The following is a 17,425-nucleotide window of genomic DNA, read 5'->3' as shown; positions in this document are numbered from 1 at the left end:
GTTGTAAGGACCCAATATATTATGTTCTTGGTGTATGTTTGAAAGAGATAATATGTGAGTTGACTAACACATTTTCTCCCTTGTCTGTATTGACATTGCTCATTCCAATGAGGCTTAAATGGTTGGCATTACCTTAAATTTGTTCAAGTCTTAAGCCGTGGATAGGTAAATGTTCAGGTGTATAAAATGCAAATGGATCAAATTAGTTTACCAAGTAGCATAATGATAATGCTATGTTGAACAAGTGTCATATAAACATCTGATATTTTTCCCCTTTACAAAATAAGAGCAGGAGGGATGATTTTCCTTGATATCCACATTATATTCCATCATGGAATATGTTTAAAAATGTGGAAAAAGGCACAATGTTCAATGCATGACACTAGCTAATTGTACTCTCTTAAACAAATCAGTCTCTGTTTGCCCTAGACTGATCACCTTTAAGAGAATGAACTTCACATTTGGTTTCAAGAAGAGGTCTTCCATGTCGTTTCATGTGTTAGTACCAAGAACATATCAAATGAAGGCAGAACCTTTCCTAACTCCCTATCTTCTCTCTTTCTCCCCCCAGACTATGTCAGAGAGTCACAATGACCTTGCACAATAACAGTACAACCTCGCCTTTGTTTCCAAACATCAGCTCTTCCTGGATCCACGGCCCCTCAGATGCAGGGCTGCCCCCAGGGACAGTCACTCATTTTGGCAGCTACAATGTTTCTCGAGCAGCTGGGAATTTCTCCTCTCCAAATGGTACCACCAGTGACCCTCTGGGAGGCCATACCCTCTGGCAAGTGGTCTTCATCGCATTCTTAACAGGCTTCCTGGCCTTGGTGACCATCATTGGCAATATCCTGGTCATCGTGTCATTTAAGGTCAACAAGCAGCTGAAGACGGTCAACAACTACTTCCTCTTAAGCCTGGCCTGTGCTGATCTGATTATTGGGGTCATTTCAATGAATCTGTTTACTACCTACATCATCATGAACCGATGGGCTTTAGGTAACTTGGCCTGTGACCTCTGGCTTTCCATTGATTACGTGGCCAGCAATGCCTCTGTCATGAATCTTCTGGTCATTAGCTTTGACAGGTACTTTTCCATCACAAGGCCACTCACGTACCGAGCCAAACGAACAACAAAAAGAGCTGGTGTGATGATTGGTCTAGCTTGGGTCATCTCCTTTGTCCTTTGGGCTCCTGCCATCTTGTTCTGGCAGTACTTTGTGGGGAAGAGAACTGTGCCCCCAGGGGAATGTTTCATTCAGTTCCTCAGTGAGCCTACCATCACCTTCGGCACGGCTATCGCTGCCTTTTATATGCCTGTCACTATTATGACTATTTTATACTGGAGGATCTATAAGGAAACTGAAAAACGTACCAAAGAGCTTGCTGGGCTGCAAGCCTCGGGGACAGAGGCAGAGGTGGAGAACTTTGTGCATCCTACAGGCAGTTCCCGAAGCTGCAGCAGCTATGAGCTACAGCAGCAAAGCATGAGACACTCTTCCAGGAGAAAGTATGGCCGCTGCCACTTCTGGTTCACAACCAAGAGCTGGAAGCCCAGTGCTGAGCAAATGGACCAAGACCACAGCAGCAGTGACAGCTGGAACAACAACGATGCTGCTGCCTCCCTGGAAAACTCTGCCTCCTCCGACGAGGAGGACATTGGCTCTGAGACGAGAGCCATCTACTCAATTGTGCTCAAGCTGCCCGGTCACAGCACCATTCTCAACTCTACCAAGTTACCCTCAACAGACAACCTGCAGGTGTCCGAGGAGGAGCTGGGGACAGGGGATGTGGAGAGGAAAACCAACAAGCTTCAGTCTCAGAAGAGCGTAGATGATGGAGGCAGTTTTCAAAAAAGCTTCTCAAAGATTCCCATTCAGTTAGAGTCAGCCGTGGACACAGACAAGACTTCAGATGTCAACTCCTCAGTGGGTAAGACCACGGCCACTCTACCTCTGTCCTTCAAGGAAGCCACTCTGGCCAAGAGATTTGCTCTGAAGACTAGAAGTCAGATCACGAAACGGAAACGGATGTCTCTCATCAAGGAGAAGAAGGCAGCCCAGACCCTCAGCGCGATCTTGCTTGCCTTCATCATCACCTGGACCCCCTACAATATCATGGTTCTGGTGAACACCTTTTGTGACAGCTGCATACCCAAAACTTATTGGAATCTGGGCTACTGGCTGTGCTACATCAACAGCACCGTGAACCCCGTGTGCTATGCCCTGTGCAACAAAACATTCAGAACCACGTTCAAGATGCTGCTGCTGTGCCAGTGTGACAAGAGGAAGCGGCGCAAGCAGCAGTACCAGCAAAGACAGTCGGTCATTTTTCACAAGCGCGTGCCTGAGCAGGCCTTATAGAATGAGGTTTTATTGATAGCAGTGACAAAATGCACACATCAACCCACAGACCTTAGGATAAGTGAGGTGCGGGTGGGGGTTATCTCTGGTGATGACATAAAACATTTTTATCACCCAGATGTGAAAGAAGCTGTCTGTTTACTGATCCATTGAATAGACCCACTTTAATATGAAAATCAAATATCGATCCAGCAAAAAAAAAAAAGCGTACTACTGAATATAAAGAAAATTATTCTGAAATAGACTTTATGTGTTTTTCTTAAAGAGGAAAAAATATATTGCTTCACAGCAATTATACACCCGAATTGAATTGCCTGGGTTTTTTCATTCCCATTAGCTCTGGAATCTCAGATGAGCATAGCAGGCCCAGTTGCCACGTTCTTCCCAAGGATCTCAAGAGAGTCGATCCAGATCCCACGTGGAACACAGCAGGCTAGTGAATCTGTGGTTCTGAAATGATTTCATGTGTTGCAGAGCTGAACCTTCTGGTCCCTGTAGAGATTCCTGTCTTTCCTTTGGTGTGATGTTAAACTCTATTTGTGGACTGATTCTTGCAAAGTACTGTTTTGTGCAGTTCAAGTTTCGTACAAATAAAACTACATAAGTATATATACATATATATATGTGTGAGTTTTGCACGCACACACATAGTGTATATAATATCATGGGAAACACTGAACTGGCAAATTATTCCTGCAGTCTATGCTTTCAGTACTTTGGGAATTGAAGTTTTTCTAGGATCCTAATACACATAAAAGTGAAATAAACCCAGTTTCCTTGTTTTTTGGAACGGGAGCTGTTTTCCAGAAATGACCCTGAAGAAAATTCCAGCAGAGAGCAGCCAGGCCTTCCCAGCAGGTCTGTACGGAAAAGACAGCCTGTGAGTCAGTGAGTCCCAGGGCTTGACTAGATTCTGAGTGTAGGCAAACTCCCTTACTGATCTTCTCTCCACAGAGCTCAATCAGGGCCCCTCTGAGCTCAAAAAATGAACCACACTCACATGTATGAATTCAACCATCCAACAAAACAAATTTTCTGCTCTCTAAATGGTTTGAAACTTAGTAGTGGTGTCATATTTGAATGTCACACACAGCAATATTTATGGCAAAACAGAAGAGATATTGTAAGGGGGGGATGAAGGAGAACACATTGTATTCAACCTCTTGCACCCTGGCACCTCCTAGGAGACAGGGCTTAACCCTTTTGTTATTTAGCTGTGGCCAGGGCTTTCTGATGTTCACTGTGTACCTTCACCCAGGAATAGGTGGGGTCTAGTAAGCTGCATGACTTCTAAAGAATTATTCTTTGGAAAATATTACTTCAGACTGATTTATTTTCATTTTTGAAAAAAAAATTTTTTTTGCATTCTACTTTGAATTGACCAAACGCTACATGTTTTATTTGGGGGAGGGGATGGGGTGCTGCTGTTCTGTCGTTGTTGCTGCTGTAGATGTTGGGGTTCCTCCTTTTCCTTTGGGGCTGTGTGGGGAGAGGGCGGGGAGGGAGGGGGGAGGGCCGTGGAGAAATCTCACCTTTGTACAGGGCATCCTTGTCATGAACCCAGAGTGGGGGTAGAAGCTGCTTTTGTATTCAGTGTGAGTTGGTGTTTACAGATGACTTTGACAACAGTGGAAGTGTACTCAGTGGTGTCTGTGTATCTGAACTATTTAATTTCATGTTATGTTTATATGAAGAAATATTTATGCATACTTCACCAAGTGTTTATTTAATGTTGATAAATATTACTTCTTCAGCTGTGGTGTCCTTTGAAAGTGATTCTTTAGGGTCCACTTGAGCAATGAATAGCATTTATTGAGCTTTCATGTGGCTAAGAAGAAGAAGAATGTCATACTGTTGGCATCAGCGAGGAGTACCTAACTCTTTCTAGGTAATAAAAAGTCAACTGTCACTTCAACATAAATGTTTAAAACCACTCTTTAGTTAAACCTGATGGAAACTGAACAAAGCACCCTCCATCGTTGTGTTTGAAATCACATTACAAGGGGGAAAAAGCAAATCAACATTATTGTAAGAATGATTTTTTTTGGCCCACATTCAACCAAAGAACAAGACAAATCAGAGACTATTTTCTAATGTGTATAGCAAACTTCAGAATGTTATGTTATCCACCTGTGAAATGGCTAGTAAGTATTTGCATCTATATTTTATTACTCAAGTTGGTCTGGCACTAATAAATATGTGAATGCTTATTCAAGTCTCCCGTACGTCAGTAATTCCCATCCTTTCAGAAACTCCTATCCTGCCTTCCTCCCAAAAGGGCTGTTTCCTGTATTTATTTTTTTTAATGAGAGAATATTAAATTTGAAAAAAAGGACAAGCCCTGAACTTGGGCAGAACTAAGAAGGTTAACTATAACTCTACTTAAATGTGATTATTTCCTGTTTCTTGTCCTTGTGTGATGCTAATAGTACAAGAAAAGAAACAAACCCAAGACTCTAGCTCTCTATCTGTGTTACTGGTTTTATTACAGGATTGTTTTTAAGCCTCTTAGGGATGAAAGTTGCTTTTAAATGCTATATCCTGTTTCTTGAGAGGTGTGTGCAGAGTCGTGAGTCATTTTCAGAGAAGGAAAACAAGCAAGACAGATTATTTCCAATATGAAGCATTGAGAAGTTTCTCTGGAGATGTAGTGAGCATTTACAGCTGGACATTAGTTACACATGCACTTCTCTAAGTGCTTGCTATTCAGAGGAAGTATTCACTCACATAAAACATTTTTATCCCCAGACTGGGAAATGGATTATTTCATTCCATATGAATGAGGTTTGCAGAGATTTCAGGATTATCCACTTTAATTGAATGAGCAAAATAATCAAACCTAAAATAAGCCACCACCTAAAGAGTCAGAGCTCCCTCCCCTCATCTCCTTTCCTTCTATACCTCCCTTCTATACCTTCTATACCTCTATACTTCTATACCTCCTCTGCCCTGTTCTTTATTTTATAAGCATTCGAACGCATGCACATGCACACACACACTCCTACTCAGGCACACCCTGTCCATTCTCCAGGCCTTTCAGATGGGTAGAAGTAAGTTACTGTTTTCCTGTTTCCCTTGGCTATGTGCCTATGCTCTGTGACCTTCATGCTAGTCTCCCTGTTACCTTGAATTGTCCTTTGCCTCACAAACCCAGGCTACACTGTCCACAATAAAGCCCATTTCTTGTCACTCTTGAATAGTTCTAGACTCTGATATAAAACAAACAAAAAATAAGCATTTGACACTGCAGTGCCTGAAGATCCAAAAAAGCATAGCTCATTGCTCCGCAGAGGCGTGCAAGTGGCTGTAGACATCCTGTGAAAGAAGCAAGAGGCAGAACTCTATGGCACAGTTGACTGCGGCAGCCCTGCCTACAGGACAGAGGAGGGATGCCAAGGCCATAGCCCAGCAGAGAAATCTGATGCCAGCTGTTGTGAGACAGATGAGGAACCCAGGGGTTGTCCCGGGTGTGATGGATACACCTGAGTAGATTCCAAGATGAGAACTTCTTACTGAGAAAGTGGACAGTCTCCCAATAGTAGCTTCAGGGGACAAATGGAAGGTGGTGCAGGACAATGGTATTAAAGAAATCTGTGAACAAATGTGATAGACAAGTTTTTAGTGCAACAATTGAGTGTATGCATTCAAGTGGTATTCAAAAACTTGATAGAAATGTGTATTATGTAAAAACTCTGAATTTCAAATTTGATTTTGCACCAGAATAAACTCCCCTTTTAATTTCATTTATCCATCAACTTCTTGAAATACACACATAGAATCAAAAAAGTACTGATTTTAGAATGAGGAACCTTGAGTTCTTGGCAAGGTTCTGTCACAATCTAGTTACCTGTCCTCAGGCATACCTCTCACCTAGCCTAAACTTTCCGTACTCCCACCTCATGTTCAACAAAGCAATACCGAAAGTAAACAGGTGGTCAAAACTAAGCTACAGCATGAGATCACTTGAAAATTTCAGATTTTACATATTCATAAAGTTGTTCACTGCATTTCAACACAACAAAACCTAAAGAACTCTTGAAATTTATTGGTAAATCTGGAATTGTGTTGTATCAAATACCACCCCAACATAAAAGCATCACTTGAGGCCTCACAGCCTTTAAAATAGAGTTGCTGGGTAGCAGGAGTGTATTCTGGTTTGGCAATGGTACTTCTCATAATCAGACTGAAACTGTACTCAGTTGCAGCCCTCAAACCAATTATCTTTATCCTAAACAATCCCACTTTTACCTCTTGAGAGAGAATATTTTAATTCAATGCAATGTGGAACAGACTTGTTTAAACAATATTAACTCCATCCCATAACAGGTTCAAGAACAGTTTTATGACTCCCCTTCTGTAAACTTAAGTGACACTCTGTCTTCTGTTTCTGTGACTCTAAACACTCATCCCATCCCAGAATTGATGTCATGTGGGTAAATATTCTAGATTTCAGAGATGAAGTCTGAGAATGGGAACCTGATACTCTTTAGCACTGGAGAATTCCATTTTTCTGGCTTCAGTGTCACTGTCTGAGCAAAGTAGCTCATATTGAGATAAAAATGAATAAAGACCAAGTTCACAAAATGACTATACTCAGTGTAAGTTTGTTAAGTAGTTACAACATTTTGTTGGCAGGCTTCAAAATTGTAGTGTTGGTATCATTAGTCAGGCATGGATTGCATCCTTAACTTTTGCAGAGATGGACAATAGACATGGAAATATGAAGTGATATCCAAATGCTTTATTACAGCTTTCGGCCTATGGTAGTGCTGGTACAAGCCCAAACAGCACAGAGTTCTGATCCTGTCACTCTGGCCTTGACTGGAACCACCCAGGAATAAACACCCAGAGATCCAATGAAGTTCACATCTCGGTTGCACAGGATATTCTACAAAAAAAGATAAATGGGAAAAAATGGCCATACTTTGTGCTACAAGAAGTGTTAGTAAAACTTTCATACACCAAACTAGAATCCAGTGATGATACCTTAAACTAGAATGATTATCTCTAAGGATAGTTGTTGTGGCATAGGAGGTTAGATCACTACTTGGAATACCCACATTCCATATGTTAGTGTCTGAAATCGAGTCCCACCTCCACTTCCAATACAGCTTCCTGCTAATCCATCTGGAAAGCAGCAGATGGTGACTCAAGTACTTGGATCCCTGCCACCCACAGGGACACCTGAGTGAAGTTCATGGCTCCTGGCTTTAGCCTGGCCCACGCACAGCTCTTATGGGCATTTGAGGAGCAAACCAGCAGATGGACAATCTCTCTTTCTCCATCTGTCCCTCTCCACATGTTGCCCTTTCAAATAATTTTTTAAAAGATTACTTCTAGACTATAAAAGTTTATAATTTTTATTAAAGTCCATAAAACTTAGCAGTTCTCTAATTCACAGACCAAACCCCAAACTACATTTCTCTTGCATCCTGTGAGCTCCTTGGTGATGGAAAATGGATCTTACTCTTCTCTCTATCCTGTGGCTGGCTTAGTAAATGGTATGCAGTAAATGTTCAATAAATGTTGAACATGAATAACCTCTTTATTAATACAACAAATCATGATCAAAATTATGTGAGCCTCAGTGTCCCAAGCTGCTACTGTAGTCAGGAGTTATGTTTATCTGGGGAAGTAAATGTGTTTCATAAATATGATGGTTCTCTCATAAAATACTAAGCAAGATGGAGAAATATTTTAAACAGATCCAAGTAGTGGGTGAATAAATAACAGAGCCTGAAAAGAAAAATAAAAAATAAAGTCTATCTCCAGAGCTCAGAAACTCTTTACCACCTTGGTCAACAATGAGAAATTCTTGCTGCTTACCCTCATGAGAGAAGCATCGGGTGGCCTGATAGAGTCCATAAATACCAAGTTTTCTGTTTGTGCAAATGAAGATCTGTAGTTCGGCTTCAAACATCATCCCATGTAGTTTTCCTTAGCAGGGGAAGCTATTGGGAGTTATTGCTCTGCAAGTAGTTAAATAGATGCCCTCTCTTACATTCACTCCTCATCTAGTACATGGGTATTGTCAGCCTCCTAAGTACAACACTTACAGGCAAAGTTTTTTAGCCAAGGCCGTGGTATGAACAAGGACCTTCTTTCTTTTACATGTAGATCCTATCACCACATTTGATACCGGCTTGGGAGTGAATGGCATAAAAATGGGCCATCCAAGTTGGTGAATCAACACTTTAATTGCTCCTAGCAGGAAGCTCATATAAGGACACACTCAGAAGTCTTTTAGGGATGCTCTGACCCTTCTTACTTGTCAGTGGACAGGGAATCCACTGGCCAAAAGGACGTGGGTGTATATTTGATCTGTAAGCAAAGGGCATGCATGTGTTTAAAACAGTGTCCATCCACCTCTTTGCTGAAGGCACTGGATTTTACCTTTTTAAAAAATTTCCTCATAGCCAGCACTTCCCTGGTAGGCCTTTTGGGCATGTCACAGACCACTTTCATTCTCCTGAAAACAGCTCAGTCCTCTGTTCTATAAAATAATGTCTGCAACTTTGTGGTGAATATGATCCCAAGTTTAACAGTGAAATAAGTAAATAAAACTATTCTTGAATGAGCAATGTGGTTTGCTTTCACTTTTGTCCAAGGGCTGTAATACATCAAGTGCTTTCTACTGTACACAATGGCAGAAAACATTGAAGGGATAATTCAGGAACTGCTATTTGCATTGCCTTCCCTTTTTCTACATACTATAAAACTTTCCTGAACAACCTAAGCTAACTGAAAACTCTCCTTCATCATGTATTTAGAAGTCCATGCTAAGCATGTATAAACTATTTCTATAAATACAGTTCTTACTCTAAGTCTAGATGATGAAAATACACAGAAGGGGACTTTGCCTTTTTATAAAACAAAACTTTTTTTTTCGTTATCTTTCAAATCCACCATAAAATGTTTTCCCACTTGTGGGAAATTGGGGGGTGGTGGTGGTGGAATCAAACATATTTTATTGTACTGACTTTAAAATTAATACAAGTATGGGTAAAAGCTGAAGTTTCTCTGGGCAAGAGAAATGACTTTTTTTTTTTTTTTTCAAATTGTGCACTTGGTTGTTTTCTGGCTATTTTAGTGTTTTACAACCTGTGTCATAGAAACCAGTCATTGCATCTTTGTGTGGAAGCCTTCTGGCTTGAACTCATAGAGAACCAGAAAGTGTTGAGTTCTGTTTGTGGGGGCTACATACCCTGGTGTGCAGACTTGTTGCTCAGTATGGAAATAAAGAGAAAAGTTTTAGACAGGGTGCAAGAGCAAAAGTGAGTTTATTTTCAAGAAGTGGCAAAAGCTCCTCAGTGCAGGACATGTAGAGTGAGGGTTGGGGTGGGGGTGGGGAGCGCCCAGAGCTGGGAAGCCAGTGTCCCTGCAGGGCTGGGCTCTTACTTACTGTTTCTCTCTCTGTGTCTGTATCTGTAATGTACTGGCCCCTCACCTAGTGCATGCAGTAGGAGTCATATTTGGATTGGCTCCCCAGCCTCTGCGAACACAGAAGGGGTCAGTAACTGGATTCCCCATCTCTGTCTACAAGCGTGGGGAGGGGTTGATAGTTGGATACCCCCCCACCCTCTGTCCAAGTGTGGGATTGGTTGTAGCTGCTTAAAATTTTTCTGTACCCCATATCCTTATCTTGGGTGCCATATCACTCCTCTTCCTCCCTTTGTTCTGTTCTAAATTGTATTTTCTTACATTTTATTTTTCCTCAGAGAAGTAGTATTCTCTGGGAATTTGCCCAGAGTCCACTCTTTTTCTCTAACCCTGCTTCAGGGGCCCTCTATTCCCTGCAAAAAGATTCCCTCTCTATTTCTATATCTCTGTGGTCTTTCCAACCCTCACCTTTTTTTGTTTGTCCTTAAATCCTCATCCTTAGTTTATAATTTGGATATGCCCTTGCTGGAAGGTTGGACAGCCTTTCTCTGTCTTGTCATGTCATCTGGTAGCTACCAGTTATATCAATGCAGATGGTCTGAAAATGAACTGCTTTTCTCAGTATCCTGTGATCATAGATTTTTTACATGAAATTCATACTGAGATTGGAATGAGACGTTTTCTGTTAGGTTGATTCTCCCTTAATTTGCTACATAAATTGATTCAATATAAAATGTAGCTATAAAAATGGATGACTATGGAATATTAATAAAACCAAGTTGATTTTTAACTGAAAGGTGTTTTGTGGGAGTTAAAAAAATAGCCCTGTGGTAAAATTGCCTCTTCCTTTTCTGAACGATTGTGTGAAGAAAGAATTTTGAAAAGTATGACAATCAATGGATTTAAATATTTCCTTAACTATTTTACTTAAACTGAAACACTTTGCCCTAACATAGATGTTTTCTTTCAGAGCAGTCATGTCTCTAATGAAAATGAACAGATTTTGGCAGGCGCTGTGGCTCAATAGGCTAATCCTCCACCTGTGTCACCAGCACACCGGGTTCTAGTCCCGGTCGGGATGCCGGATTCTGTCCCAGTTGCTCCTCTTCCAGTCCAGCTCTCTGCTGTGGCCCGGGAGTGCAGTGGAGGATGGCCCAAGTGCTTGGGCCCTGAACCCGCATGGGAGACCAGGAGGAAGCACCTGGCTCCCGGTTTCGGATCAGCACGGTGCGCTGGCCGCAGTGGCCATTGTGGGGTGAACCAACGGAAAAAGGAAGACCTTTCTCTCTGTCTCTCTCTCTCACTGTCCACTCTGCCTGTCAAAAAAAAAATTAATAGATTTTTAAACTATCAGCATATCCAGTATAAAAATTAGCATTACTTAAACAATGAGCATGTGTGAACTCAAATTACACCTAACCAAAAAAGGATATGGAAGAGTACTTATGTAGTGAGTTTTTTTTTTTTTTTTGAAAAAATCCTGTTGTGCTGAACACTTAGAAAGTTACAAAGAGATGGCAACAAGTAACTTCTGAAAGCAGCAGTTCCTTGGTTTAATATGGTTGTCCTTGAGCATTTTTGCTTACTGACGTATCATCACTCTTGATTCCTGCTTTACCTTCTTGGAGATGCCATGTGCACATTTCATTGGAATTTGTCATTCTCTGTGACAGTTAACCAATGGCATATCCAGATGAAAAGGTAGAGGAGTCTCCCATAGTAATGGTCTGCCAAAGATTGGTTTTCATTTAAATTAAGTGGAGGCTACTGATGGAGCTCTTGTTGGAACAAGCCCTTCAGATTGCTCTCTTTGGTTCTCTTTAGCGTTGTGGTTCTAAAGAACATTTGCTGTATGGTTCATAAGACTAAAATCATAAACTCAATCTTGCAGCAAAGTGGAAATCAAGTTGTTGAATGTCATGCTGCTGGTAGATACACTGCTGAGATTTCAATTCATATATCCAATCCCAAGACCCTTTTCTGCCTATTGTGATATTATTTATTTTACAGTTAGATATTGGGAAACATTTGAGAAATCAGAAACTTCTCTTGGATAACACACACACACACACTGAATATACCCAGAGACTTCCAATGGGGACATAGGATCCAACAGATGTCTTGTCATTCCCATATGCTACATATGTCAAGCTGAGTATGCTAAGACTGAATATGTTGATCTGAACACCATGCATGGGATATGAGTCCTTGGAATCCTAAAACCATGATGGGCCAATCGGCATATAAGCTACAACTGACAGAAATGATTCTTGCATCTTTTTGTTGACTATCTTGTTACAATGAACCACACCCAGTGCCCTGCCCAAGTCCACCCCCCCCCCCTTTTAAAGACATTGTATTTATTTGAAAGGCAGAGTTACAGAGAGAGAGAGAGAGAGAGAGAGAGAGAGAGAGGAGAGACAGAGAGAGAAGTCCTGCAACAGCTGGTTCACTCCCCAAATGGCTGCAATGGCCAGAGCTGTGCCAGGCTGAAGCCAGAAGCCAGGAGTGTCTTCCAGGTCTTCCACATGAGTGCAGGGGCCTGAGGACATGGGTCATTCTCTGCTGCTTTCCCAGGCCCATCAGGAGGGAGCTGGGTTGGAAGTGGAGTAGCCAGGACTCAAACTAGTGCCCATGTGAGATGCTGGCACTGCTGGCTGCAACTTAACCCACTACTCCAAAGCACCTTCTCTTGTTTTTTATTTCAAGCTGCCTCTATCCCTCCTACCACTTCCAGCCTCTCATAGTGAGGTTATTTTGTTTTGTTTTTTAGCAGTCTACATATAAGAGGGAACCTGCAGTGTTTGTCTTTTTGTGTCTGGCGGCTTATTTCAGTTTATATAATGTCCTCCAGTCCCATACATTTTACTGTAAATGATGATTCTATTGTGTATTCATACTATATTTTCTTTATTTATCTGACAATAGACACCTTGGTTGATTACATATCTTGGCTATTGTGAACAGCACTGTAATAAACATGGTAGAGTAGGTAAAACTTTGATTCAATGAGTTTGTGTCTTTTGAGTATATACCCAGTACTGGAATTTCTGGATCACATAGAAGCTCTGTTTCTAATGTTTTCCATAGTGGCTGCCTTGTGCATGACCTCATAGAGTTTCTCTTTATTATAGAAAGTGCAGTGGACTGGGATTCATGTCTCTCATAACATTTTTTCTGTCATACACATGCCTATCATACTTCTTCCTTACTTCATATTAATTTTAATTTTCCATGAAGAATGAGGCTTTAATTTCAGAAGATCTTGTTGGATTTGAGGGAAACTATTTTAGTCAATGTAGCCTATGTATGTATTTTACTTAATTCAGGCAGTGCTTTTGTCATAAATATTACTAACTTCTCTTTCTCTTAACTAATCTTTTCTGAATCAAACCATTGTCCATTCAAGCAACTAATGTAAAGAAAGGAAAAATTTGTGATTTGTATTTCTGATACAGACCGGCACTTAAAACCTACAGAAAGCAGATGGGAAGTGGAATGTGATATATTCATTAGCTTGCCAGAGGGACAGTTCTGTGATATTTGGCTTGATAGGGCCAATGAAATTTTTATAATCTAGTTCATTAAGTCTTTGACCCATGGATCCAAACAGATCTCCAACTGACACAACCCCCCTACTCTGGCCTCTAGAACACTAGGAAACCTGACTGCTGTTACTGATTCCACCTACAGGATAGATGTCTTTAGAGATTGTTGAATACATTGTGGTGCTGCATAGGTTGGCTTAGAATGGAAACAATCAGTAGAAGTTCGGACCTAAATATACAGAAGCAAAGCTAACACAGACAACTAAGGAGAAGGTGTGACCCACCATCTGCAGTGAGTTCTGTGACTTCTCATGGAAGGCACCCCCCACCAAGTTAACTTCAGAACAATATAAAAAGGCCAGTCCCTTGCCACAAGGCAGGAAGTAAATATTTCCCTAGATACCATTGTATAAAATCATCCCCACCCTGGGATGGAATCATGCCCTTATTGTTAGTGTTGTTAGTGTTGAAGATAGTATCCAGAGTAGCTATGCAGCCTTCAGTATTGATAAGATAAAAGGTGGCTCCTTGCACAAACCTCCCAGCTCCCAGCACCAAGCTACACCCCTACTCGCTTCCAATTCAGACTGACTTACTAATGACATCCATAAAATTGCTGATGGAAATCCTGACAAAATTGTACTCCTTTTTTGATTATATAAGAAACAAATAATGCACTTCTAATACATGCCTTCATTGTCAAGGTAGGGAAATGGCATTAATATGCCACCTTTCTCTCTGCTAGCCTTGTCTACTGTGTACCAATTCCTGTCTTTCTGCCCATGTATCCTTAACACAGAAATAAGTAGCCCCTTATTGACACCAATTATAAAAACTCATATATTCTTTCTAATTCAATTGAAGAACTGCTTCTAAAGAGAGAAGAAAAAATCATTTTGCCTACTATTAAGCAAATTATATCTCATATTGGCTAACTGGTGGCAAGCAGTAGGTACCTTCAGAAGACCTAACTGACATATAAAAATCATATAATGATCCATAAAGAAAAAATGACCACTCACTGTTAACAGATAATGGATTTCTCTTTTTCACTATTCAAAAATAATATTGAGCTCTTAATGTACTGCAGAGTTTGAGCAACCCTTCCTAGAACATCATAGACAGTTGAATTGGAAGGGACCATCTAAGTATTCTGCAGTCAGATTCATGTTCAAGGAAACACAACCTCCTTCTGTGACATCCTTAACAACTGACTACCCAGCTTCAGTGGGAAAATGTCCAATGGCAAGAAACTCATTGAGGTGAGTGTCTGACACAGTGCTGGGAACATCACTTAGCACATCCTCATTTTATATTAAAGTTCCTAAGTTCAAGATGCAGTTCCACTTCCAATTCCAGCTTCCTACTGATGCACACCCTAAGAGGTAGTAGGGGATGGTACAAGTGTTTGGATCACTGACACCTACATGGGAGATCTGGATTGAGTTTCAGGTTTCTGGTTTTGGCCTGATCCAGCCCTAGATGTTGTAGGCTCTTGGGGATTGAACTAGAAGATGGAAGATTGATCTCTCTACTCTCTCTCTCTCTCTCTCTTTCTCTCTCTCTATCTCTATCATCTCTATCTCTATCTCTATCTCTAATCTCTATATCAAGGTTTGCCTCTCTACCTTTCAATTTTTTAAAGAACCTAGAAACTCATTAAGTCAAGGAGATTCCTTGAAGTTTTGGTTGTTTTGTTACACTTTACCTACCAGTTCTGGCTTTGTCTTCTAGGGCATTGTATCCCTGGGGATATCCAGGAGGTGCTACCCTATGATCAGTTTAAGGAATTCATTTTCCAGATTCTCAAGTGCCACAAGCACTCTTTCCTAGATTGGCCTGCTTGAAAAATATTACCTCCTTGACATTGATATTTCTACCCACACTTTGGAAGACATATTTCTCTCTCACCCAGCCTGAATTGTAAACTTATGCATAAAACATCTGGATCATAACCAAAAGGACATTTTCAAAATGCATGGTTCCTGAGAGAATGTTCTGGGGAAAAAAAGCAAAACAAGCTTAATTTCAAAATATGGAGGACAGTAATGTTTTATTTCATCAAGAGCATCCTTTACTAAGGGTGTATGTGTCTCTCTGTGTTTTATCCATTCATCCTTTCATCCATTAATTCATTTATAAATTAGAATTAGAAAATGCATATTAACACATTTCTTTGAACTGGCAAATTGGGTCTTTTTCCACCAGAAAGTAAACATAATTTGGCTGATTAGTTTGACAATAGGACTGGCTTTGCCAGTTGGATTACATGGTGTACATTTTCCATAAGGTGAATGATAAAAATCTTCATTACAAGGTTTTGATAAAAATATATTTATTGAATAGTGATAGTATGGCATATGCAGGAAATTGAGGCTGGCTTCGGTGTCCCTTATTTTATTTAATCTGGTAGCTGTTTGGTTATTTCCAGATAAGGAAAAGAATATAAAAGAAATGAAGTTTGTAGTCAGGCATTTATCACTGCCTTCCTTTTTTTTTTTTTCTTTTTCCCCTAGGTCCTTCTTTTTTTTTTTTTTCTATTGCCTTTCTCTTTTTTAAATATTCGATTTCAGAATAGGTTTAAATTTACCAAAACAAGAAATGAGGTAATAATGCAAACCATTCCCATTTCCTCTCATCCCATTTTCCCTATTAATATCTAATATTAATATCTTTGTCATAATTAATGAACCATACACAGTTTCCTTTGTTTTTTAATCCAAAAAAAGGTAATCCTCTCATTTTCTAGTAATCAACATTCTGTGTTTAGACTGAGTTGTTGTTTTCAATTTCAGCTCCCACATATGAAGGAGAACATGTGGTATTTGTCTTTCTGTGTCTGGCTTATTTCACTCAACATGATGTCATCCATTTTACCACAAATGATAAGACTTCATTCTTTTTTTTTATAGATGAGTATCTGAGTAGTATTCCATTGTGGATATACATACCACATCATCTTTATCCATTTATCTGATGATGGGTGTTTGGTTGATTCCGTATTTCAGCTTTTGTGAATAGTGCTGCTATAAACATAATGGAGTAAGTATTTCTTTGATTCAATAAGTTCATGTCTGTTGGGTATATGCCCAGTGCTAGGATTACTGGATCATATGGCTAGTCTATTTCTAGCTTTTTAAGAAATCTCCATACAGTGGCTGCACTAATTTGCTTTCCCACCAACAGTGTATAAGAGTACCCTTTGCTCTACATCCTCATCAGCATGTTTTATTCTCTGTATTTTTTAATGATATCCATTCTGATGGGTGTGGGGAGATAAATCATAGTGGTTTTTGATTTGCATTTGTCTGATGGATAGTGATATTGAACGTTTTGTTCCTATATTCGGTAGCCATTTGTATTTCTTCTTTTGAGAACTGTTTGGTTCATTTGCCCATTTCTTAACTGGAATTGTTGATGAGTTCTTTGAGTTGCTGATATGTTCTGGATATTAATCCTTTGTTAGATAAGTACCTTGCAAATATTATCTCCCATTCTGTTAGATGTCTTTTCATTCGAATGCTTTCTTTTCTGGGCAAGTCCTTCTTATGGGAGGTATGCACTGACCTGGAAGAAAGTATCTACTAAGTTAATTCACACCATGAGTGGTGTATTCTTACTGCCATTGTACCAAATTACTCTAAACTTAGTGGCTTAATAGAAACAAGAATATGTTCTCCAAAAATTTTCAAGATGAGCAGTCCAACAGGGTTCTCCTTGGATAAAATGGTGATGCTGTCAGGGCTGTGTTGCTTCTGGACTATCTAGAAGGACATTATTGTCCCCAACTGAAGTGAGAATGCAGCATTGGCTCTGCTACCCTTCACAAAAAGGGACAGGCATTTGCCTTTCAAAGGAAAAGCCTTAAAAATGATTTCCAATAAACTTACAGAGAAGAATAACCTGAGAATAAGGTCTCAGCAAGTAGAGTGGGCATGTTTTTTAAGAATAGATGTGTCCCCAAGGCTCTCTAACAGCACAGAGTGTAGAGAAATCTAAATGTGGACATCCTGACCATGATTCAGAAGAGCTGGCACTGGTGCCAAGAAGGCTTGAGATTGCCTTTAAAATGCGTCTGAAGTCACCACAAATTCTGTCACTGAGTTACACTAACAATTTTAATGACTAAAAAGC

At 40.2% G+C, this 17,425-nt stretch overlaps 1 protein-coding gene across 7 annotated transcripts in view; it reads left to right on the top strand.

The window, feature by feature from the left end:
* CHRM3 (cholinergic receptor muscarinic 3) overlaps window positions 1-17,425 on the top strand; it is a 613,309-nt gene that overhangs the window by 509,232 nt on the left and 86,652 nt on the right. For 6 of the 7 annotated variants that reach the window (XM_051821487.2, XM_017347714.3, XM_002717330.5 and 3 more), the window contains one exon: window positions 572-2,978. The exons of the other annotated variant lie outside the window; for it this stretch is intronic. In XM_051821487.2, coding sequence (XP_051677447.1) covers window positions 591-2,363 — 1,773 coding nt within the window. In that variant the 5' untranslated portion in view covers window positions 572-590 and the 3' untranslated portion in view covers window positions 2,364-2,978. Of the gene's footprint in view, window positions 1-571; window positions 2,979-17,425 lie in introns of those variants that run through there. 7 annotated transcript variants of the gene reach the window in all.

Source organism: Oryctolagus cuniculus, chromosome 13 (genome assembly GCF_964237555.1).
Source record: "Oryctolagus cuniculus chromosome 13, mOryCun1.1, whole genome shotgun sequence".
Taxonomy (NCBI): Eukaryota; Metazoa; Chordata; class Mammalia; order Lagomorpha; family Leporidae; genus Oryctolagus; species Oryctolagus cuniculus.
Note: the sequence above shows the minus strand (reverse complement) of the source record. Positions and strands in the feature narration are given on the sequence as shown.